This window comes from Rousettus aegyptiacus, unplaced genomic scaffold (assembly GCF_014176215.1).
Source record: "Rousettus aegyptiacus isolate mRouAeg1 unplaced genomic scaffold, mRouAeg1.p scaffold_m13_p_4, whole genome shotgun sequence".
NCBI classification, from domain to species: Eukaryota; Metazoa; Chordata; class Mammalia; order Chiroptera; family Pteropodidae; genus Rousettus; species Rousettus aegyptiacus.
This window is the reverse complement of record NW_023416307.1, coordinates 49,757,210-49,782,849: the sequence shown is the minus strand read 5'-3', so window position 1 is coordinate 49,782,849 and position 25,640 is coordinate 49,757,210. Positions and strand designations below refer to the sequence as shown.

At 33.0% G+C, this 25,640-nt stretch overlaps 1 protein-coding gene across 27 annotated transcripts in view; it reads right to left on the bottom strand.

Annotated features, from left to right (window-relative positions):
* The window catches only part of DLG1 (discs large MAGUK scaffold protein 1), a 231,765-nt gene that overhangs the window by 45,643 nt on the left and 160,482 nt on the right, over window positions 1-25,640 (bottom strand). For all 27 annotated transcript variants that reach the window (XM_036219411.1, XM_036219402.1, XM_036219406.1 and 24 more), the window contains 2 exons: window positions 21,799-21,955; window positions 10,991-11,093 (listed from right to left, as the gene is read on the bottom strand). In XM_036219411.1, the coding sequence (XP_036075304.1) occupies window positions 10,991-11,093; window positions 21,799-21,955 (260 nt within the window). The remainder of the gene's footprint in view (window positions 1-10,990; window positions 11,094-21,798; window positions 21,956-25,640) is intronic.

The following is a 25,640-nucleotide window of genomic DNA, read 5'->3' as shown; positions in this document are numbered from 1 at the left end:
AAATTGTTTTAACAATGTAGGTGAGTAAACTTTTGATACAACTGAAGTTGTTTGATCTTAGTTCTACTCATACTGTTTTATGTTTATATATATTCAAGACTGTTGTATAAATAGTCTGTGGCAGATTATATTTTCCAAAGATACCTGCACTCCGTATGTTCTTGTACTGTGTAACTTTACGAATTCCCCATCAAGAGGCAAGTCTAATCCCTCTCCTTGTATTTGGGCTGGTCTTATCATTTACTTATAAGCAAGTGAACATAGAAACGATCATATGTGACTTTCAATGTTAAAAGAGGCCGTGAAACTTTTGCCTGGTTCTTTTGGGATGCTTGTTCTACGGGACGCCAGATAACATGTAAGAAGACTGACTACCCTCAAAGCACCACGTTTCAGAAGTCACATAATGGGCCCCGAGCCCAAACTTCCAGCCAGGACCACCAATGCACAATTGAGGTGGGGTGAAATTATTTTGGACCATCTAAAGCAGCTCACCCACCAGCTGAATCCTATTAAGTGACCTCAGTCTTTGCCACAAGGACCACCAGCCAAAATCCAGCCTGAATTCCTAACCTACAGAATCCATAAAAGCGTATTGTTTTGACCTATTAATCTCTGGGGCAATTATGACATAATAGTAACTGGAACACGGTCTCACTGTGGAGTCTACTTTATTTCTTCATAGACACACACGAATACATGTATGTACATATAGATACACACAAAAGGACAAGAATTCCTAAATTTATATATAAAATATTAAGTATATAAAATTCCTAAATAAGAAATTATATAAATATATAATATATAGATATTATATAGGACATACTTATACATAAAATGAAATTTGTATTTTTATAACTATATTTATGTATAATAAAGTTTCTATATTTATAAAGATAAATACAGAAATATAAAATTAAGGTTTGTTCTTTTGTTCTGATAATAACCGTTTGTTTGGGTTTTGGCCCCCTACTATGAACAATCTCCCCAGATCTGATTTGAAATATTATTCTTTAAAAACTTTAAAGCAATTGGATAGCTCATTCTATTTTCATATTATCTTTATATTCTCCCATTTCCTGAAAACTTGTCCTTTAAAATATAATAGAAAATTTAAAGTATTTTATCCAAGTTGTCAGAGCATACAGTCTTTTCATATTATATACTCTCTTCCTAATGACTCTCTTATTTAGTATCCCATCATTTTGGGTGTCTGAAGTTTGTTCTCTCTCTTCAAGAAGAGTTTATATGAATAATATCACCCTAATTCTTTTCTGATACATTTGATCACAGCCTTGATTTGTGAAAGTCTGATTCAGTTTCTTTCTTTGATTTTTTTGAGTATGTTGACTCCATTGTCTCCTTTAAACTGCTGCTGATGAAGTTTCGATGACCACATCATTTTCTTTCCTTTAAAGGGCACTTCTTGGGGGCATGAAATTCCACTTCTTTTTTTTCTTTTTAATTCCGGTAATTTTATTGGAATGTTTCTCAGTTCTAGTTATCACCTTAGGCAGATGGAATGTCCTATGTAGTTTGAAAATAACAATTTTTTTAATTTTAGAGAAATTTTCTTATTTTAGTATTTGTTCTGTTACATTGTTTTGGTTGTTTTTCTATGAAACTCCTATTATATGTATCTTGAATATTCTTTGCCTACTTTCTACATCTGTCACTCTCAAGTCCTTTTTAATTCTTAATTTCTTTTTCTAAAAGACTGAAGAAATCACAAACCTTTTTCCTAAACTATTTGAGAGTAACTTCTACCTTGATGTCTCAACATCTTTCAATATTTTAGTGTATATTTCCTACAAATAAAGATATTTTCTCATATAACCACAAACACATCAAAATCAAGAAAATAACGTTAATTCATAACTATTTTCTAATGCTCACATTCCACTGAAATTTCCCCAATAATGTTCTTTATAACAAAAGGATCTAGTTTGAAATCATGAGTTATCTTATCTGTGCATGTGAGCTGTCATATCTCCTTTAATCAAGGCAGTTCTTTAGTCTTTCTTTGACTTGGTCATCTCGGTACTACTGAAGATTACAGGTCACTTGTTTTGTAGAATGTCTCTCACTTTACATTTACCTGATGTTTCCACATTACGTCCAGATTATGCAACTATGACAGGAATGTTACAGAAGATATGTTCTTTCCAGTGCACTCTTTCAGGTGATATATAATTTTGATATCTCCTATTACTAATGTTATTAACTTTCGGTACTTGATGAAGTTTGTGTCTGCCAAGTTTCTCTACAGTAAAATTCCACTTTTCCCCTTTGTAAATAATGTTACTGAAACCATGTACACTTCTCTACTCTCATCAAACTTTCAATTAATTCGTTTATTTATGTTAGCAAAGACTCATGATATCCTAATTTATTCAGTGGATTATAATTATCATAATTACTATTGGTATTATTATCATCAATTTGGTGCACAAATCATTCCTGATTTGGTCAGCGAAAACTCCTTCAAACTGGATTCTGTGTCCTTCTGACATGTCTCTATCATTACTTCCTTGCTTCCTGGCACAAAATATTACAGAATAATTTGGTATATTCTCTACCCCACTCCAGGAACCAGCCATTTATCCAAACAGGCTTTGTAATTTTGGTAGAAAATAGTATAATTATAAGCCAAGATCTGAGTGTTAGGTGTCCTCATTGCTATTGGACTGGCACTGAGTCCAGGCCCTCTAAGTGGATAGAGTTAGGGAATTTTATTTATATATATGTAAATAAATTTTATTTATTAATACATAAATTTTATTATATATATTAGACACATTTATAACTGTTTATATCAACTGAAAATCATATGTTCATACCAATTTCTCCAATTCTAGTATTATGGAATTTATAGTTTTATCCTTTCCATATTTGTAATTATCTTCTCCAACAGTGAAAATTATGGATAACATTACTCTTAGCATACATATTCCTTTGATCAATCTCTTTGTATGTATCTGTTTCTACTACCATTCACTTCCCTGATTGAGTTCTGACCAGTCTCATGTACAATCTCCTCACTCAGCCCAGGCTTTGACTCTTCACACCAGGAAAGCGCCCTGTGTGGAAGCCCTTTTCATGATTAAATCCAAATGTGTCACCACAGCTGTCTCTAACCTCCCTGGCCTTGCAATGCAAGATAACTACCTTGCTGTGCTCCACCTTAGGACTGAACTGATCAGGATGTGGAAGGGAAAGAGCTCTTTATTTTTGATTTTTAAAAATTTCTTCTTTTTCACTTACTTGCTTTGTGGAAATACCATGCTCCTTCTAGTTAAATTTAATTTTTTATGTTAAGATTTTCATTTGTAATAATTTTGAATAATAATCAACTCATTTATGTTGTTCTTTCATATATTCCATCATTTTTCTAGAACTTGTTTTGAAATATTAGGTTATACTTTTCATTTGTTTTATGGGCAGGTTTTCCTGGCATACGTTCCTTGTCTGTGGAGACATTAGTATCACAGATCTGTGATGCTTTTAAGAAGATGTTCATTATATTTTATGTAGCATTATTAGCTGTTTCCAGCGATTTTGCTATTTTGATAACAAAATCTACTGATTTAAAATAGTCTACATTTTTAGAAACTTACAACTTTCTATAAAAAGAAGACATGACTTTTCAGAGTGAGGCAGAAAAATATTCTTTCCTAAGAAGTAACTAGGTCATTACAAAGCTGTTAAAAAGTCTTTAAGAAGGGCCCTGTTGAGACCCCTGCAGTAGAAGCCTCACAGTGTCGTCCCTGGCTTCGCTTTTCCTTGCCCTATAGCTTAACAATAGATTGTCCTCAGTTGCTTGACCCAGAGCTTGGAACATCCCCTGGCATAGAAAGTTGTCCTGAAACTTACGCTCACTGATCACTGTATCACTCTCCTTTTGGTCTAGCATTCTTTCCAGACTACTCTCATCTTTGTTCCTGGGTAGCCACGTCACTGGAGGACCACACTGCCAGAGGAACGGCTCTGTGAAGCACAACAGACACCCTGGAACTGTCATGTAGCCCCTAGAAAAATGCCCAGATTTTCCCTTAAATACCATAAGCCTGACTGAGAAGACAAGGCAGTTTTCAAGGGTGTTAACCTGCTACCTTCTCAGATCACCAGAGCTCTGACAATAAATGCTTATTCTAAACAACCCAACTCCTGTGTTGCTCTGTTGGCTGAGTGGCACAGGCAGCACGAGCCCTGGACTCAGCTGCCCTCCAGTTTTAGTCTCAGATATTCAACATTTAAGATATTGGAGAGCTAGGTTGATTCCTGATAATTACTTAATTTATGCCTTACTTAATTTGTTCACTTTAATAAGATTTTTGTATTTGTTTTTTACTATTAACAATTCCTCAAAACCATTTGTCTTGTCTATTTAGAACGTACTTCGACAATTTCCTCAAAGTTACTTTTCCTTTAAACTTCCCATTTCATTTACCTAGCTATGTTTCCAATCTTTTCCTTTTGTTTTAATCAATTCATACTTTTTAGCTGTCTCAATTTCCATCTTATGCCCATCCTGTATATGTTTTCTTATATTTTACTGTGGGGGAAGAGTTTCATTTCTTTTTTCAGTTAAGTCTTTTGCAACACTCTCCTAGAAATCACATCACAACCCATTTCAGGAAAGCTATCTTTGGGAGAGATCTAAATGTTACATAGGAGAGTTTCTTCATTCAGCATTTTAGAAATTCTTGAACCAAACTATATTTCTTGTTGTGAAATATACTGGAAGTCTCTGAACTGCTGGGTGTAGGTAACATGTGCATGCTTAGAAGGAGAGACAATGTTTAATAGCTGATTTCCTGCATTTTATTCCCCTTTTCAACTTCTTTGTTTCCACTCCCACACTAGAAGTGAAAAGATAGAAGAAAGTTGGAGAGGAAAGTGAGGAGAAACTATACCTCCTCCGATCTCTTTTAAACTTCCAATCTCAACTATGAAGAATAAAACTAATTTATACTCTATAATGAAATATATTAATTAAACGCAAAGCCAACATGTGAGAGCAACAACTCTCAGAGAATGAATTTTAAAACTAGTCTAGAGAAGAAAAGGGAAAATTTTTTGAGTAAGAAGGCAGGCTGGTTGTTTTAAGTAGTAGAAAAATGTGGAAAGCTATGGGAAGAAAAGAGACTAAAAATTTTTTTATTAGGAAACTGCTACAGAAAATCACTATAAGAGTTGACAAATGCTTGCAAAGAAATATCACTAGGCCGATACAACCTCTCCATTCCGTCTCCACCTCTCACCTCTTTTGGTTGTTAACTAGAAATAATAATGGAAATAAAATGAGGAGACTGGGATTAAAATTCTACCTCTGCAACTGAGATTTAAATTAAAGCCCTGGAACTCAGAAAAGTCAAGTGGCTCTGGCCAAATCTCTCAACTTCTCTAGACTACAGTTTAGTTATTTGAAAATTAGAGATAACAATACCAATCTCAAAGACTTTTTTTCTTTGAAAACAAGGTTTCTCACCAATTTAAGATATAATGGGAAAGAGAAAATAAGTTTAATATATGTTTAATTCTTTCTCTTTTATCTTTCTTTTATAATATCATTGCAATATAATTCCCTGAACCCAAAACAGAGATCTAAGGTCTGAAAGTTGGTATAGTATACCTGAGGAACAATGAAAGAAAATATCTGAGGTTAGGGATTTTTATAAAGGGAGTCAGCTTTAGTGTATGGTTAAGAGAGTGAGTTTAGGGTGTGGAGAAACACTTGGAACCTCAGAGCTGTCGTAAAGATTATTTTAAGCTAAAAACATTGAAGATTCAACAAATGCAAGGGAAAAAAGCCTTCTCAGAGCTTCCCTTATTTGACTAAAAGCAGCTATCTCTAGGAAATGGGGCTATCATAAATCCCCTCTCTTGGGGAGTTTTATAGTCCTTAAGTAGATGGAGAGACCACACATACTTACATAGACAAACATTATCACAATCTTCCTTCTAAAAATCCACTGGTCTCACCTAAAGAAATCTATTTATTTTTCCCACAGAACGTTTTTCTCTCCACTCCGTTTTCCATACAAAATTAGATATATAAGCATTAAATGTTAACCATTTAATGAGCCAGTGACTTCTTTTGTTGGCTCCTTGCATGCATACAAAATAAACCCATTTCTCCTGTTAATCTGTTTTTTGTTTAATTCGCAGGCCACAGCCATTAAATAAAAAGGTAAAGTTTTCCCTCTGTAAGGGGCTAGAAGAAATCTTAACCACTTAATAGCAGTTTAGCTAGCAAGCTACTTAAGCTTTTGATGCCTTACTCAACTGTCATGTAAAATGGGGGATAACAGTGTCTACTTTATAGGGTTTTATGGGAATTAAGAGGTAATAAATGTTAACATGGTTAGTACCATGCCTGGCACACAATTTTTTCTATTATATTTATATTCTATTACCCAACTCATAAGAGACTCTTGAACTTTAGACCAGGAACTATTTGCTAAAATTTTGTAACTTCTGGATATGGAATAAAAAAGTAGCTTTATAATTCCAGTGCCCATGTTTATTACTGATTATAATTTCCCCCAAAATAATTAGCAGTAAACTCTAAAAAATAAATTGTTTCTTGTTGCTCGAGTTACCAAAACTGAGGGGAGTTAGAAGGTAAAGTCTCTTTAAATGTTTCACAGAGATTATTTTTTCATACTTAGAGTCTAAGTAATAAAAGTTCAAAGTATACAAGCTGAAAAACCCTTAAGAGTATTTTACGTAAGACTAATAGGCAAGTTACAGATCCTAAAAGATAAAAACTTACTCCTAGCAAAAGCTTACATCTTTGCTCTTTTTCTGTATGTCAGATTATCAGTGAAGCAGAGAATCCCAAGGGATTCATCATTAGTAAAGTGAATACTAAATGCAAGAAGATGATTCATTATCAGAGTGTCAAGCAACTTCTTTTGTATTTCTTAAAATGGCCAGCTCACTGAGAAAGAAAATCTGAATCTTATCTTCAACTTATATCCTTGGCCCTTAGAGTAGTTACATACTAATGATGTGGAATATGTTTTGTAAAAAAGTGTTGTACAACAAAAATATATTTGTTAATTGAGAACACCTAATTAACATTAAAATATAACATAAAGCTATAGTGTCACTGTCTAATAAATAAACATTACATAAGCAGCAATATAGCAAGGAGGACAGGTGAGTTTTCAAAGTACTCAAAACATGCTTTTAAATTTTAACTCTCTTATCCTTGTAATTCCATTATTCTTTACCTAGAATGTCATTTCTTCTCTCTGCCTATCTATATCTTATCTATTCTTTAGGTTGCCAGTAAAGCCTAAATCCTACTTTATGGCATCTTTTCTCTTGCTAGGCAATATAATTTACCTCTTCTTGAATTCCTAAGGCAATGTTTGTCTTCTGTGCTCTATTGGTACTTAAACCCTTGTGTTATGCAATGGTACCACAGCTGTTGTAAAAAGATTAAAGTATACAACAACATTGCCAGACTAAGCACTCAACAAAATATTCCCGGTGGAAGAATCTAGATTTTGAAGTCAAGAGACTTAGGACTGACTCCTAGCTATTACTAGCTTTGTTATCTCGGTTTTCTTCGTCATCTGTATGTAGGAATATAGTTACATTATTTGATAAGGCCCAAAAGCAAGGCTTAAATAAATAATAAACAAATAGGCACCGAAATAAACATGTAATTATTAACCCTGTTTCGTGTTATAAAGGGAAAATATCACAGTGCTATGAGAAATGGAGAAGGAGCCAGTCATATAAAGAATAGGGAAAAAGAAATTTTAAGAAAGAAAAGAATGAGCAGAGAATTAGGAAAATATTTAGTGCAATCAAGGGTCTGAAAGGAGTCCTGTACGGTTAGACTTAAGGAGCAGAACCAAGCAAAGTACAGGTATCATGCTATGCTCAATCACACAGAGCCTTGCAGGCTCTATTTACAGGGTTTGGATTTTATCCACAGTATGATGGGAAATATTTTAAACAGAAAATTATACAATACAATCTTTGTATTTAAGAAATATCATTTTGGGTAAGGAATAGAGAACAGATTAGAGAATATCAAGAAAGAAATGAGGAGAACTTGTTCGAGGCTATTAGACTAGTTCAGGAAAGAGAACGTAGTGGCTTTGGTTAGGGTAGTGGCCGTAACACAGAGGTTGCGAATGGAGTGGGAGGTGAAAGATGACTTTCAGGCTGTGGCTTAAGCACCATTTACAAAGACAGTAAAAGAACTGTTTCAGATATGTTCAATTTCAAACACTAGGGAGAAATATAGCTGGAGAAATCAAATAGGACATTAAATCTGGTGTTCAGAAAGAAAATATAAAAGTAATCAACATAAAGGTTTAAGCTTAAAACATAATGCAAATTCTCCTTGACATAAAAATGCCTCCGTCAAGTCTAGAATAGTTTAAAGGTTTGGATAAATTAGAGAAAAACAATCAGAAAAGTTCATTAGAAACATAGAAATCACAAAAAAGAACGAATGAAATAAAAAAAAAGAGTACAAGCACAGAGAAAGGTAATCTGAAAGGTAAATTCCTGGGCCCATTCAATAACTATCCTGGGAAAAGGGTAGCCCACTCTTGCCAACAATCAGTGGCAAGTATATCTAGTGCATAAATGAGTACCTTCGGTTTGTCAGGAGCTACTCAATATTAAATTGGTAAAATTACATAACTATCCTTGTTCTGGTCTGTGTTCACCAAGCATTAGAGAGCAGTTCTTACTTCCATCGATCAACTTTTACCCCCTTATTAATATCAGTATTTTTACCTGGATCTCAGAAGATTCTTTCTTAATAAACATTAACTAGAATGTCTGAATTTTGACTGCTCTGAGTACATTTTCTATCATGTTGTGTTCTTTCAATACAAAGATTCACTTATTTTTAATTTAGGGGTGTTTTCTTGAATGTATTATGATTTTAAACATTTACTTCTTTTAAAATTTTTTTTCATGAAGTCTAAAATTATGTATATGTTGCATATATATAATTGCCTGTCTTCCATTGCTAATATTATCTCTTTCATCTTTTAAAACCCTCTTATTTGTTTCATCTCATTTAATTTTACTACTGTTTCCTTTATGTTTCCTATTGATTTTTCTACAGTGTCTCTTTGCCTTTGTGGTCCAATTTAAAACACTTGTTTGCCTTCTTCTTTCCTGGGCTCTGGTAATTCAAAATTAATCTCTTCCAGTTGTTAAGTCGTCTTTGCCTACATCTATTCTTACATTTCTACTTTGTAGTCTTCTTTCAAAGATGTGAATGTACAAATTGTTAAAAACATTAAGATCAAATTTTCATCAAATTTGTGTCAATTTGTGTGTGTGTGTGCGCGCATGTGTGTGACTAACCTTTACCTGTTACTAAGCTTTGCTGTCTGTTTTTACATTTTCTTGTTAATATCTTTGTATAAATACCAGGCCAGTTACTTCCAAATTACTTATTATTATTTATGAGTTAGATTTTGCTGGACAAGTTTTAGTCTGGACCAGAAAGTTTTGGAATCCAGAGTGATGGAAGCTTAGGTTCTTTACAGTCTTTAAAACCAAAAGACTGTCATATTATCTGATGCTATGAAGACAGATTGCTTTATCCAAACATGCGTTCTCCACTTCTTTACACCAAACCATGTCAAGAATGGGCTGTGCTCCAGCCTATTCACTCCAATTCTCATTAGGCTTGCCATAAACAGGGATAATGTTTTTATACCTCAAAAACAAGCCCCTTACCTTTAGGAAGTTCGATTTTCTGTTATATTCTAAGTTCTGCCACCACTGAATATTTTCAGCCTCTCATGTGTTTTTATTCTTTTTCTCTTTCCTTGTGGCTTCTGTCAGATCTCAAGCTGCTTAAGTAACCTTTGCCTATATTTTGTCCAGGTATTGTCTGTCTTCTTAGTTTGCTTAATGTTAGATGGAGTTGCATGAATAGTAGAAGTATGTGTAGTGTATGCTTTATTTTCCTTGCTGCTTTTGTGAGTTTTCTGGGAGAGATCAGGGAGCAGATACTGACTTACCCTTAGTCATACCTAAATTCCTTATTAACATACAAATGGGAAGCTTGCTATAATACTAAACAACCAGTGATTATAACTAGGCTTCCATATAGTATACCTATAGGGCAAGAATGTGTTGGCCAGAAGATAAAAGTATGTGTAGTCCCATTGTCAGTTTTATTTCTTACAAAAATTAATAAATTGGCATTCTGACTTCATATATTAGTCCCTATTTATTTGGTAATGTGAATTTATTTGGCATTTACGTCTTACATAAATGAATTTATCCTTGTTCAGTTACTAAACACAAACTGCTGAGGTTTATAAGACTGTACATATTATGAAATAGCAAGCAATGCCCAACACACTACTTTGATCAACTAAAACACATATTAGGTTCTGTTACGAAAATAAATTACATGCTAAGAAAATAATAATAAATGTAACAATTGCTAAATTATAGAATGTTTCACTTGGTTCCTTTACTTATATCATTCTTCTTGGTTCCTTTACTCACATCATTCTTTCCTTCTTCAATGTGCTGTTTATGAACATAAACCAGGATGCTATGTATTCCTTTGGGTGTTTAAGCTTTTTAAATTCCGCTGAGGTTTTATTGAAGTGGATATGTTGATGTACACTAGAGTCTTATATATGTTTAAATGGCATGAACTCAAATTTTCCATTACCATCTTCATCCCCCTAGGAACTTAATAAGGTCATGTCCATGATACTTTGCTATCTAGAAACACATTGCAACTCAAACTTATGTTCTTTCTCTTTATTTTAAAAAGCAATAGAGGCTACTGGAAATATATCTTAAAACCTGATATTAAGAAATATAATCTAGTTCAAAAGTGAGAACATATACTAGGATTAATATATCAGAATGAAACATAAAAAAGAAAGTTTAGAAAGCTGAAAATTATTAAGAGGAATGTCTAAAAACTGAAATAAACAATAAATACAGACAGCAAGAACTTCATTACCTTCAGGTCGATATTGTGCAACAATTGTGACAGCTTGGCCAGCATTTTTCAAAGCAGCTGCTGCTTGCTCATGGCTGGCAGTTCTGAGGTCAACACTGTTTACCTGTAAATCAAACCAAATCTTAAATTTGAAAGAAAATTATCACACTGATTAGAAATTACAATAGCCTGTTCTTTGAGTAGCGCGAATAAAAAAAAAATTTACTGGTAATTACTTTATCACTAAAATATTTTCTTGTTTTACTAAAAATTGTACAGTAAAACATTATCATTAATTGAAGCAATTTTATTCATTAAAAATACTTTGCTTAATATCAAGTGTGTAAAACCAAAATATCCCCCCACCCCAGGTTTTCCATAAGGTTGTCTATCAATCTCTTGAAAAATGTACCTTACTCTGACAATCTGAAAAATCAACAAGTGTTATTTTGTACATTTCATTTCACCAGTATCTCCAACAACCGGAGGGAAATTCATTTTGTAGCATCTTCAATTCCTGCTATATTTTCACTCCTATTACTCATGTCAGTTCCAATTCTTTTCCTTCCTTTTCCAAATTAAAGCTTCCACTTGTTTAGAGTTAACAGAAAAACACTTATTTTAAAGTATTAAAATAGCTCAGATTTCAACGACTAACATTTAAATTGAGTAAATGTTATTAAGTGAGCAAGATTTCATTTTTTAAAAATAATTTATCTTTCAGTTATAGTTGGCATACAATATTATATTAGCTTCAGGTGTATAATATAGTGATTAGACATCTATATAACTCACGAAGTAATCACCCCAATATGTCTAGTGCCCCTCTGATATTGTACAGTTATTACAATACTATTGGCTATATTCCTTATGTTACACTTTCTATCTCCATGACTATTTTGTAAATACCAATTTGTAACTTCTTAATCCTTTCTCTCTTTTCACCAATCCCTCAAACTCCCTCCCATCTGGTAACTCTGAAAATGTTCTCTATGAGTTTGTTTTTGTTTGTTTATTTTGTTCTTTAGATTGTCTATACATGTGCAATTGTATGGCATCTGTCTTCCTCTATTTGATTTACTCCACTCAGCATACTACTCTCTAAGTCCATCAAGATATATCTTTCTCCATCCCTTTACTTTTAGTTTATATGTGTCTCTTCATCTGAAGTGAGTCTCCTATAGGCAGCATATGTACAGATCTTGTTTTCTTATCCATTCAGCCACACCATCTTTTGATTGAAGCACTTAATTGTCATTTAAAGTACTTGTTGACAGATATGTAGTTATTGGCATTCTTTATTTAGACTTTTGATACACATTTTTTTCTTTTTCTTAAAGAAGTTCCTCCAACATTTCCTGTAATGCTTGTGGTGATGAACTCTAGCTTTTTCTTGTCTGGGAAGTTCTGTCTTTACCTGTCCTTCAATTCTAAATGATAGCTTTGCTGAGTAAAATAATCCTCGTTGTAGGTCCTGGGTTTCCATCACTTAGAATATTTTGTGCCAAGCTCATCTGGTCTGTAAAGTTTCTGTTGAGAAACTGGCTGACAGTCTTATGGGTGTTCCCTTTTATTTAACTAATTGCTTTTCTCTTGCTGCTTTAAAGATTCTATGAATTTAACTTTAGGTATTTTAATTATGATGGGTTTTCGTGTGGGCCTCTTTGGGTTCATCTTGTTTGGGACTCTCTGAACTTCCTGAGGTTGTATGTCTATTTCCTTCACCAGATAAGGAAAATTTTTCATTGTTATTTCTTCAAATAGGTTTTCAATTCCTTGTGCTCTCTCTTCTTCTTCTGGTACCCCTATGATGTGGATGTTATGTTTAACGTTCCAGAGGCTTCGTAAACTATCTTCATTTTTATTTTTTGGATTTTTTTTCTTGTTGCTGTTTTATTGGATGTCCTCTGCTACCCCATACTCTATGTCGCTGATTTGATCCTCCGTTTCATCCACTCTGTTGATTTTCTCTAAAGTACTCTTCATTTCGGATATTGTAGTCTTCATTTCTGACTGGTTCTCTATTATTTTCCCATCTCCATTTTTATGTTTTTTTTTTTTTTTTATCTCTTTGTTAAAGTTCTCATTGAGTTCGTCTACTCTTCCCCTAAGTTCCTCCAGCATCCTTATAGCCAGTGTTTTGAACTTTGCATCTGGTACATTGCTTGTCTCCATTTTGGTGAATTCTTTTTCTGGAGCTTTGTTCTTTTCTTTCATGTGGGACATGATTCTTTGTTTCCCCATTTTGGCTGCTCCCCTGTGTCTGTTTCTATGTATTAGGTAGGGCTCCCAAGTCTCCCAGTCTTAGTAGAGTGGTTTTATATAGTAGGTGTGCTATGAGGCCCATTGGCACAGTCCTGGGAGGGATTAAGTTGCAGGCCAAGTTCAGTCACAGCCTGTGTACCTCCAGGGCCACCTGGTAAGAGTCATCCAGCAGTCCACATATGGCTGCCATCTGTGCTGGGCTTAAAGGTGCCTTGAGAGGCCAAGTCAGAAACCAAGGCTGGCTGCCACTAGTATGGGGGTTGGGGCTGCTAGGCAAGAAGTACAAGGCACACTGAGGTCAAATGTCACTTCTTTGAGTTTTGTGAGCCTTTGAGAGATTTTATGAAAGTTCACAGCAGGAGCCAAGACAGCCCATTTGTATGGCATAAATCATTGGAAGAGGCTTGGGGGGAGGGGTCCACAAGTTGGGAGAGGAGGAGTCTCAGGGAATCTCCTGGTCTGAGCAACCAGTGTTATCCAGGTTGATCTTCAGCCTGGGATGGGAAAGGGCTCAATAAAGGAACAATGGCTTCTGTCTGCACCTCTGTCTAGGAGCAAGCCACCCCTCCGGCCCTCACCCTGAAGCTCAACGATAGTGCCTCCCTGTATGTCCCTGGCACTCCTGGAGCAGCTGGCCCAGCATTGGAGCTCAGAGTGATCGAGTCCATCAGCAAGTAAGGCTTGGTGCGGGCCCTCTAAGAAGCGTTTTTCCGCTTTTTGTGGCCCTCCGTCTCACTCAGTTGCAACCTCCACTGGGAACTTCTCTTCCTGGCACTGGAACTCTGGGATAGGGAGGCTAGTTGCACCCAGGGCTCCTTGCTCCTCAGGTGGAGGAGGTGGCTCTACAGCCATGATAGCCCTCCTGGTTCTGGATTGCCTGTTTCGGGTCTCTGATCCTTCCACCATTTTGAAGTGACCTGTTATTAGTTGTAAGGCTTCTGTTCAGCCAGACCTCAGGTGACTCTGCGTACTGGCTGCTCTGTAGTTTTGTTATAATTTTGGTGCAGTCACTAAGGAGGCATGCACAGTCTCTATCTTTAATGCCATCTTGCGAGGAGCCTTAACTAAGATTTCAAGGTTTCATTTTTTGAATAAAGGGCTCTTCCACAGGTAAAATAATTACTGAGGTGATAAATTCCACTCCAGAAGAATAAGCAACTTAATTCTTATTTCTGAAAGGCCAGCAATACCTAGTATATACTACATGGTATACTATCTAAAAAGACTATACCTTTTCCACTATAAGAAAAACAACATAACATTCATGAAGCATTGTATTTGAATGTAATAAACTTTAAATATTTAAGCAGACTTTCCCCCAAGAAACCAGCAATTAATAGAATACGGCGATGTTCTTCACTGAATAATTTTTGGAAAGAAAGAACTGTCATGCAATTTCTATATGAAAACCTGTTTTATTGGCATCTAATATAAAACCTATTAAAGATCACATACCAATTTTGGAAAATCTGACTGTATAAAAGTCCAGAAATTCTTGGGATCATAAAATTTACACAAAAGAACATTTTAACCATGTAAAGACCTAGTATTTTATATTATCTATGAAGAATATCATTATGCAACTAAGTTAGAACAGGAACACCTCTCAAATAAAAACCAGGATTCAAAAGCTTAATCTACACAAATGTAACATAATGTAGTTTTATTAGTGAACATCTAGTTGAAGGTTATAATAGACTCAACACAATATATTAATAGTTCTACTCCGAGCATAAAGAAAATCCTCCTAAATCCCAGGAGAACAAATTAGGGAAGAAATATAAAGGAAGATAGAATTTCACTGATTATTGTAGAGAAGATTATAATTCTTAGTGAAACTGAGCATGAAATACTTTTGCTACATGAAAGGTTTGAAGACAAGCTATATAAAGTTTAAAGAGAACACTTTGTTAACAAGACTACAAATTAAAAACTTTCTTAAATATCATTGAATATTTTAATGAAAGATACATTATCAAAAATATTTGAGAAGAAATGCTTGCACTGAGACATATTTGTGTAAATTGCCTTGGGGTTTCTTTTTTTACACTGATACTTAAAAAAGGGAGATAAAATTTACATAAAATCCATGCATTTAAAGTTTACAACTTAGTGGTTTTTAGTACATTTACAAAGATGTACAACAATCACCATGACCTAATTCCAAAACATTTTCATCCCTCAAAAAGAAACTTACTACTCATTATCAGTCATTCCTCCCCTTTCTCTCCCTTTGGAAACCACTAATCTACTTTCTGACTCAGTGGATTTGTCTATTCTGTATATTTTAAATAAGTGGGATACTATAATATGTGATCATTTGTGTTTGGCGTCTTTCATTTAGCATGTTTTCATGGTTCATCCTTGTTGTAGCATTTATTAGTTCTTCATTACTTTTTATGGCTGAATAATATGCCATTGTATGACTATTACACATTTTATCTACTTTAAATTTCTAAGTATTTTATTCTTTTTGATATTACTGTAAATAAAATTGTTTTCTTAATTTCCCTTTTAGGTTGTTCAATGCTGTTATTTAGAAATACAACTATTTCTTGTGATTCTCTGTCCTGCAAACTTGCTGAAGTTGTTTATCAACTCTAAAAGTTTTGTTGTTGCTGGATTTGCTAAAATTTTCTATATATAAGATCACAGCATCTGTGAATAATTTTTTAAAAAATTTATTGATTTATTTTCTTAGTGATTTCTCTGGATTATAATTAACATCTTATGACACTCTATTTTGAATTAATACTAACTTAATTTCAATAGTATATAAACTCTGCTCCTATATAACTCTGTCCTCTATCCCCCTTGTGATACTATTGTCATATAAATGACATCTTTATACAATGTGTGCCCATCAACACATTTAAAATTGTTTTATTCAGTTATCTTTTAAGTCAGACAGAAGGAAAAAGGAGTCACAAATAAAAAATACACTTATGGTGTCTTATATTTACCTACGTAGTTACCTTTAAAGATGCTCTTTACTTCTTTATATGGATTTGGGTTGCTCTCTTATATCCTTTTATTTTAGTCTGAAGGATTCCCTTCAGTACTTCTTATAGGGAAGGTTTACTAGAGAGAAACTTTCCAAACTTCATTTACCTTAGAATATCTTTTTTCCTTCATTTCTTAAGGACAGTCTGGCTGGATATAAAATTCATGGTAAATAGCCTTTACCTTTCAGAATTTTGAATGTGTCATCCCACTGCCTTTTGGCCTCCATGGATTTTGATAAGAAAGCATCTGTTAATCTTACTGAAGATCCCCTATACATAAGTCATTTCTCTCTGCTTTTAAGCCATACACTTTTGTCTTTTAACAGTTTGATTAGGAAGTGTCTATGGTGTGGATCTCTTCAAGTTTATTCTACTCGGAATTCACTGAGTTTCTCAGATGTGTAAATTTTTTAAAAATCAAATTTGGAAAGTTTGTGGTCATTATTTATATAAATATTCTTTCCACCCCTTTCCTCTCGTTCTGAGACTTCATTATGCATACTTCTTCTCATTCTGAGACTTCATTATGCATATGTTGGTATATCTGATGGTATCTCATAGGTCTTTGAGTCTTTGTTAATTTTTCTTCATTCTTTTTTCTTTCTGTTCTTCAGCCTGGATGATTCTTTCTTCTGTTCAAATCTGCTATTGAGCTTGTCCAGATTCTTTCATTTCAATTATACTTTTCAACTCCAAAATTTCTATTTAGTTCTTTTACATAATAGAAATCTCTTTAGTGATATTCTCACCTTGGTGAGATATTGTTCCTATGCTTTCCTTTCATTCTTCAGTTATGGGTTCTTTTAATTATTTGAACATATTTAAAATATCTGGTTTAAATTTTTTATCTAGTAAGATCATTGTTGGGCTTCCTTAGAGACAGTTTCTACTGATTTTTTTTTTAGCTTATGGTTAAGAATTTTTACAATTTTGTATGTTGTATTTTTTCAATTAAGAGAAAAGTTACATCACTCCCACAGAAATTCCTCTGAACCCCTTCAATCACTGTGTTTTATGCATTACCCTGATGTCTAATGTTAAGCACCTTTTCATGTACTTATAAACCATTCATTTATCTTGTTTTCTGAAATATCTATTTATGTCTTTTGCACATTTTTAAATTGGGCTACTCATTTTTTATTGTTGATTAATGAGAGATGTTTATATATTTTGGAGAGTATTTTGTTAAATATATGTGCTGAGAATATTTTTTCCACTGTGTGGCTTGCCTATTTGGTTTCTTAATGATACCATTTTTATGGCTAGTGTTTTAATTATCTTGTCAAAGAAATTGTTGTCTACCCCAGTAATGCAAAGATATCCTCCCATGTTTTCTTCTATGAGAATTATGGTTTGGTTGTTATATTTAGATATACAGTCCATTTAGAATTAATTTTTATGTCTGCAATAAGACTGGGTTGAAGTTCAAGTTTTTCCATATAGATATCCAATTGTTTCAACATCGTTTATTAAAAACATTTTGTTTTCATCATGGAAATGACTTGGCCCCTTGGTCTATTTAAGAAACCTTTGCCTAATCCAAGTTAATTAAGACTTTTTAAAATATCTTCTAGAAGTTTAGTCCTATGATCCATTTCAAGTTAATTTTTGTAGACAATAAGTGTTAAGAACCAAAGTTCTGTTCCTTCTTTTATCTACTTATTTTATCAATTACAGAGGAGGAAGTTTAAATCCTCAACTGTGACTGTAGATCTATCTATTTTTATCCTTAGTTCTGGTAATTTTTGATTCATATATTTTGAAAGGATTATTAGGTACATGAACACTAAAGAATGTCAAGTCCTCTTAATAAAATTATGCTTTATCATTATGAAATCTATCAAAACAAAAAGAGTTCCTTCTTTTATAAATAATCAGTCATCTTCTTTCTGCTGTGGATTCATTCTTGAATTTTAAAGGATCCCCAAAAGGACGGGATGCAATAATATGTTGATACATCTATGTATGTGCAGGGAAGAATTAAATGGCAAGAGGAAATGATCTGAAAACTGCATATAAGATGTAATGCTTTTCCTATCATGTTCCAGTAATATATATCTTGAGTTTGAGGAATATTTTTTGATTTTATTTACATTTTGCAGTTAAAAAGGTATCATTTGATTTATATTTAAGAAATGATTTAAAATAGTTATCAATATTGAATAGCATTGTTGACCCACATGTAAGTTTGTTTCTATATTAAAGTTTCCAAGTATTACCTAAACATTTAAAGTAAAAACAAAATAGCATAGCATAATATAGCGATTAAGGTGAATCCTGGCTATCCCATTTATTAGATATTATTAGTTATTACAAGCAAAATAACCTCTAAACTTTAATTTCCTCATTGGAAAATGATAAGAATGACATATTTCTATTTACAACAAGAGATGGAAAGTATTTTTGGAAGAATGCCACTCCCCAATTCAGGCAGCACTGGATTTCCACATATAAACTAAAAAAAGTGTTATTGAAAAAAAGCTCACAATACACAACTTAGAACATCAGAAAAGTATTTACTATAAGTCATCATAAAATAGCACATAATAGATACTTATAAACTGCAGAAAATAGAACTAGTATTTGTCGAATATAAAATAAATAGGTTTAAAAGAAAAACCTACAAGAATGGAAGAAACTAAACCCCACAAAACCCACCAACACAGGATAGAAAAAGAATCCAAAAGAACTTATAAAAAGAAAATGATACTTTAAAAATAAAATGTTAGTTTTGATTTAAAGATAAGATTAGATAAAGATGAAAAGAATTTATGAACTGAAAAATAGATCTGAAATCAAGTTCAAGGAGACAGTTCGTAAGTATAAAATTAGAGTTAAAAGACATGGAGAACAAAATAATAATGTCCTCTCATAGGAGTTCAAGGACAGAATACACATAACGTGGGAAAGGTAAAATCTGAAAAGCAAAGGCTAAGAAGATTCCAGAATTGGTGAAAGACAGGACTCCTCTGATTCAGAAAGCATAATGAATCCACCCCTAAAAGAAATAAAATGCTATACAGAGACTTTAGTGAAATCGCAGTACACTAAAGACTGAGACTCAAAAGTAATCAGTGAAAAAAATTACCTACAAACAAGACAGAGTATAGATCTTTTTGTTAAATAGCAACAAAAGAAGCCAGATTGTATAAGCACTATCTTCAAAGTATTAGAAACAATAGCTATCAACCTAGAATTCCATATTGAATTGTATTTACAAGTGAGGGTAAAAACAAGATACTTTCATAAATACTGTAAATGTAGTATCAAAAAGAAATCATTGCTAAAAATTAAGGTGAATTTGGATATTTGAAGGAGATTATATATATATGATTTTAAATTAAGTTCATTGGGGTAACATTGGTTAGTTTATACAATTACATAATTTTCAGGTGTATATTATGACATCTGTATATTCTATTGTGTTTAACACTCAAAGTCTAGTTTCCTTCAGCTACCATGTATTTGATCTCCTTTACCCACTTCACCCTCCCCTTAACCCCTCTATATTTGACCCCCCTTTACCTTGTCTACCTCCCATCTCATCCCCCACCTCCTACCCTCTAGTAACCACTAGTCTATATAGTCCATGTCCATGAGTCTCTGTTTATCTTGTTCCTTTGTTGCTTTTAGGTTTATACCCCACATATAAGTGATATCATGTAATTTTCAACATTTTTGGTCTGCCTTATTTCGCTTAGCATGATTATCTCCAGGTCCATCCATGTTGCCATAAATGGCAGTATTTCATCTCTTCTCATAGCTGAGTAATATGTACAACAGCTTCTTTAGCCCATCACCTATCGTAGGACACTTCGGTTGCTTCCATGTCCTGGCCACTGTGAATAATGCTGCTATGAACACTGGTGTGCAAGTATCTTTTCAGATATGGGTTTTCAAGTCTTTGGGGTTAATATCCAGTAGAGAGAGGAATTGCTGGGTCATATGGTGGATCAATTCTTAGTTTTTTGAGGAACCTCCATACTGTTTTCCATAGTTGCTGTACCAATTTGCAGTCCAACCAGAAGTGTATGAGGATTCCTATTTCTTCACATTCTCTCTGACACTTGTTATTACATGCCCTGTTGATAATAGCTATTCTTATTCTAACGGGTGTGAGATGGTATCTCATTGTGGTTTTGATTTGCATTTCCCTAAGAGCTAGGGATGTTGAGCATCTTTTCAAGTATTTGTTGGCCATTTGTATGTCCTCTAGGGAGAAGTGTCAGTTCAGGTCCTCTGCCCATTTTTTGATTGGATAATTTGTTTTTGTTGTTGTTGTTGTTATTGAGTTGTATGAGTCGTTTGCATATTTTGGTTATTAGGCCCTTATTGGAGGCATTACTTGTAAATATATTTTCCCATTCAGATGGTTGTCTCTTTACCTTGTTGAGGTTTCTACTCTTATTTTAAGTGGGATGCCCAAATATGCCTGAGGCTTTTCTAGGTAAAGGAGATGATATCCACCAATCTTCTTCTGTGACCTGATGTGTCTCCTCTGAGAGCCAAGGAAAATCTGCCAATATGGAAAATTCTTCCTTTGATCTATCTTTGTTCATAGCCTCACTGCTTCCAGTATCACTAAAACTTTAATAAAAAAAGACATCACTTTTCATGCAGTTGTTCAAAATTTTTCATTGAACACCTACTATTTTCCAGGCACTCCACTTGGAATGATATGTTCATTGTAGAAAAATTGGAAAATATAGTGGCTATATAGAAAATATAGAGATGTCCACCAATATTAGAATGAGTAAAGAAATTGTAGCGTAGATATAAAATTTACTACTGCATAGCACTGGAAATGCACCCTCTATAGCCACAAGTATAACGAGGATGCATTTAAAACCCATGTTGATTGAAAGAAGACAGACACATCCCCAAAATAATATAGTATAATTCCATTTATATAAATTTCAAAAATAGTACAAATTATTCTATAGGGATGCCTACTTAAGTTGTAAACTAATGAAAAGTCAAAATAGAAATGATTGGTAAAAGCTGCCTGTCAAAAGGAGGAATGGTTTTGTTGAGAAGAGCACTTAATAGACTTCACTTTATAATTATTCATTGATACTTATGTGTTAAAAAAAGTTCAATTCACCAGGAAGAAATGATGATTCTAAACTTAGATACATCTAATAACATGATTTCAAACATACAGTGATAAAAAAACTGCTGCAAGGACAAACTCTAAACTCACCATCATACTGACACAGCTTAAAAAACTTTTAAAATAGCTTAAATAGACAATAGATTAAAATATATAAAGATCTGAACTAAACAAGTAACAAGACTGAGTTAATAGACACCTAGAGAACTTTGCAGTCAACAAATAGAGAATACATACTTTCTTCAAGCACTTTTACAAAAATTGATCCCTAAATAAATAAGTCAAATATTGAGATCTATCATACAGAATATGTACTCTGACAACACTGTAATTCTATAATTAAGCTGTAAAATGATAACTAAAACATTTCCCATAACTTTAGGATGTAAAAAACAATAATAGAAATAAAAAATAATAAAAACAATATTTTGATTAACATATCCTACCGATATAATACGATCTCCTTTTCTGAGCTCTCCACTAAGATCGGCAGGTCCTCCAGCCAAAATAAAGGAAATAAATATTCCTTCTCCATCTTCACCTCCTACAATGTTGAAACCAAGGCCTGTTGAGCCACGATGAAGAACAACTTTTCTAGGTTCCCTAAAAATTAAAAAAAAATTGAATAACTTAGAAATTTTATCTAGAACTTGACATTCTATCAATGAGAATTTCCTTTTGATAACTCTTCTGTTATCTATCAAACTATAAAGACAGCTAGATGAAATATAAAAGGTTTTCAAAACTGTGAAGCAAAGAAATTCTTTCTAAGCCAAGAAATTAGGCTTAGAAATTAAAAGGAAAAATCCTAACTTTATATAAAAGTTAAAACCCATGTTAAAAAGCAAACAAACATGAAACTAAAAGGAAGAAAACATGGAAATTAGAAAAATGAGTTAAAGAGCCTACTCAGAAAACATATACATATACTTATGAAAAGTTGATGTTACACATTTTATTGCCTATGAAGCAGTCACTGCCCCTACTTCTTAGATAGTGTAAAAGGTAGATAGATTTCTTTGTGTTAGAGAAAGTAGGTCCTTTTTCCAGTCCAAAAAGGATGAATCATGACTAACCTAAGCCAGTCATTGCAATCCCTTTTCTCTTTGCTAAGGTGAAGCTATGACCCTATTCTGGCCTCTGAGAAATGAAAGGAAATGTTATTGTCACTTTCCAAGAAAGACCCTAACAAAGACAAAGTACATTTGTTCCTCTCTCTATCCAAACTAACTCCCACAAAAAAGAATGAACAATAAAATTCCAATACTGGTTTGAACATATTACAATCATGAAGGTAAGACCAAGCAGAGACACCATGGACCTAGGGTTGCTACACAAACACTGGAATTGCCCATCTCCAGACTTTTTATATGAAATAATGAAATATTTGTATTTCAAAAGTCACATCCATCTATCTACTTACCTACCTCTGCTTTTCTTCCATTCTAAAATGCATCTTTTCTGCCTCCTTCCCAATTTAAAATCTCCGAAAAGAGAATATGTCTTACCACTAATGTTTCACATTTGCTATCAGTTATACATAGTTGTGTGAAAATTATTCACATCCTCTGGTAAGACCATAAAAATTCCATCAGATTATTTTAGGTAATGAAACAGAGAACATCATTTGAGATTAGAATGTATCATATTTGATGAATATTTTTAAAATTTTATCTGATTTTTCTAAAATATCAGAGAAAACTATTGGTAACAAAAGGTTTGATAGAAGTAAATAACTTTTACAAATGAATTTTAGGGATCCTTCCATATAATGTGGAATTAATCTTAAATATTTGTTTACTCAAAACTTAAAATGGTGTTTTCTAGTCATACATAGGTATTGGTTTTGCCAGTTACTTACGGGGTTAATAAAATTATATTTTCTTGTCAAAAATAGCAAAACTAAATCATATGCTACTTAGGAAATACTGTATATACAAATATACATAAAACAAAAAAAGGAAATGATAAGTCCAAACTTCAGGAAAGCAGTTAATATGGTGGGGGATGTAAGAGAAGTAGAGGTACAGGATAGTTTTCACTATATTGGTAGTGTTTCATTTCTTTGTTAGATGGAGGATTCATGGTTTAGGGTTCCCATTATGCTTTAAACAATGAATGAATCACAATTTTACATTAGTAAATAATACTTAATTTAAAAATATCTAGGGGAAATTGAACAATATTTCTAGAGTGAAATAAGTTCTGACTTTTCAAATAACAAATGCCCATGAAAAGATGTTCAACATCCTGAGTCATTAGGGAAATGCATTAAAATCACAAAGATATGACTCACCTACTATAATAGCTATAAAACAAAACAAAACAAAACAAAACAAAAATAAGTGGTGGTGAGGATGTGGAAAAACTGGAACCCTCACATATTGATGGTGGTAATGTAAAATGGTGTGGCCACTACAGAAAACAGGGGACTCCTTATAAACTTAAACACAGCTACTATGTGACCCAGCAATTCTACTCATAGCTAATAGAATTGAAAGCAGGGACACAAGTAGATACTTGTATGCCAATGTTTATCACAGCATTATTCACAATACCCAAAAGGTGGAAATAACCCAGGTGTCCATCAACAGATGAATGGATAAACAAAATGGGGTATATACACATGATGGACAATTATTTATCCATAAAAAGGAATGAAGTTCTGATACATGCTACAATATGGATGAACTTTGAAAAACATGCTAAGTGAAAGAAGCCAGACACAAAAAGATAAGTATTTTATGATTCCACTTATATGAACAATCTAGGTAAATGCATAGAGACAGAAAACAGACTACAGGTTACCAGAAACTGGGAGGATAGGAATATGGTGTGTTATTGCTCACAGTTTGTCTGAGGTAATAAAAAGTTTTGGAAATAGTGGTGATGGATGATGTGTGCATAATATTATGAATGTAATTAATGCCACTGAACAGTACATTTAAAAGTGGTTAAAATAGTCAATTCCGCATTATATTTATTTTATTATAATTAAAGAAATTAGTAATGTACTATATAAAATATCACTGAGTTGTATACTTTAAATGGGTGCACTGTATGGTATATGGATCATATCTCAATAAAGCTGTTAGATAAATGAACTTTAGAATCATCAACTGTTTGTTGGGATTTTTCTTTCTTTTCTTTTTTTAATTGGTAATGTGAGATAAACTCTGAAAAACTACTTAGACTCGAACTGTGGAGAGTAATTCTAATGGGAAGGTAAAGGTTTTTATACTTCGATACCTGGGCGAGGTAGTGTAATTATCAAAAAGGAATGATAAAATAAACATCAGTTTAGGAAGCCATATCTAGTAACTAACTACCTGATTTTCACAGAAAACTACAGAAAACAGGTAGACCTATTGTGTAATACTACAAAGTCTAACACTATATAGGCAAGAAATATATAATGAAAAAAAAATGGAGAACAGCAATCGATATGCTCATATATTTTTTAGTTAGAAAAAATTTAATTAGAAATTAAAGACTAGAGAAGCTACTGACTATTTTTTCTCTTTGCTTCTATAAATAGGCACTATTAGAAAACAACAACAAAACGGCCATAAGAGATCATTACAGGAGCACAACCTAAAGACTAACAGCCTTGAAAATTCGTACCACAATCATAAATACTATTCTATCTGCTAATTTTCATTCTAAACATAATTACTGTACACTTATTAGATTAAGCTCTCAACATGGCTAACTCTCGAAGAAGAAAACAAAGACAAACATTCTTATATGACTTTAAAGAAATCACTGCCTGAAGTAAGGACAAGTAAAGAATAATTATAATTATGAAGGTTCAAAAATAATAATTCTAACAATAATGTAATAAAAACATAAAAAGACATTAATTAGCATGTTTCATGTTAAATGCCATAATTAATATGACATACTTGTACAAATTATAAAGCAAACTGTATAAACATAATGGCTTATCAATATACTGAATAATGTGAAAAACATCTAAAATATTTTTTCACTTATTTATTTACACCTAGTTAAGAGTTCTTTGGGAATGAAAAGACAGATAATCTACAAACTTTAGGCAGTTAGTAATGTTAGCTAAAAGTTGTAGGTGTCAGGATATCAAGGATATATAACAAACAGGAAATATCACTTGTTGAATTCTGAACATGAATATAATTCTTAAAATAAATACCATAATATTATATGGCGTATATTAAATAAAAATATAAGAAAAGTTAGTTTAAATATGCAAAAGTATATTCTTAACTTTTACCTAAACTAATCTGTAAGGATAATTTACCAATCATTA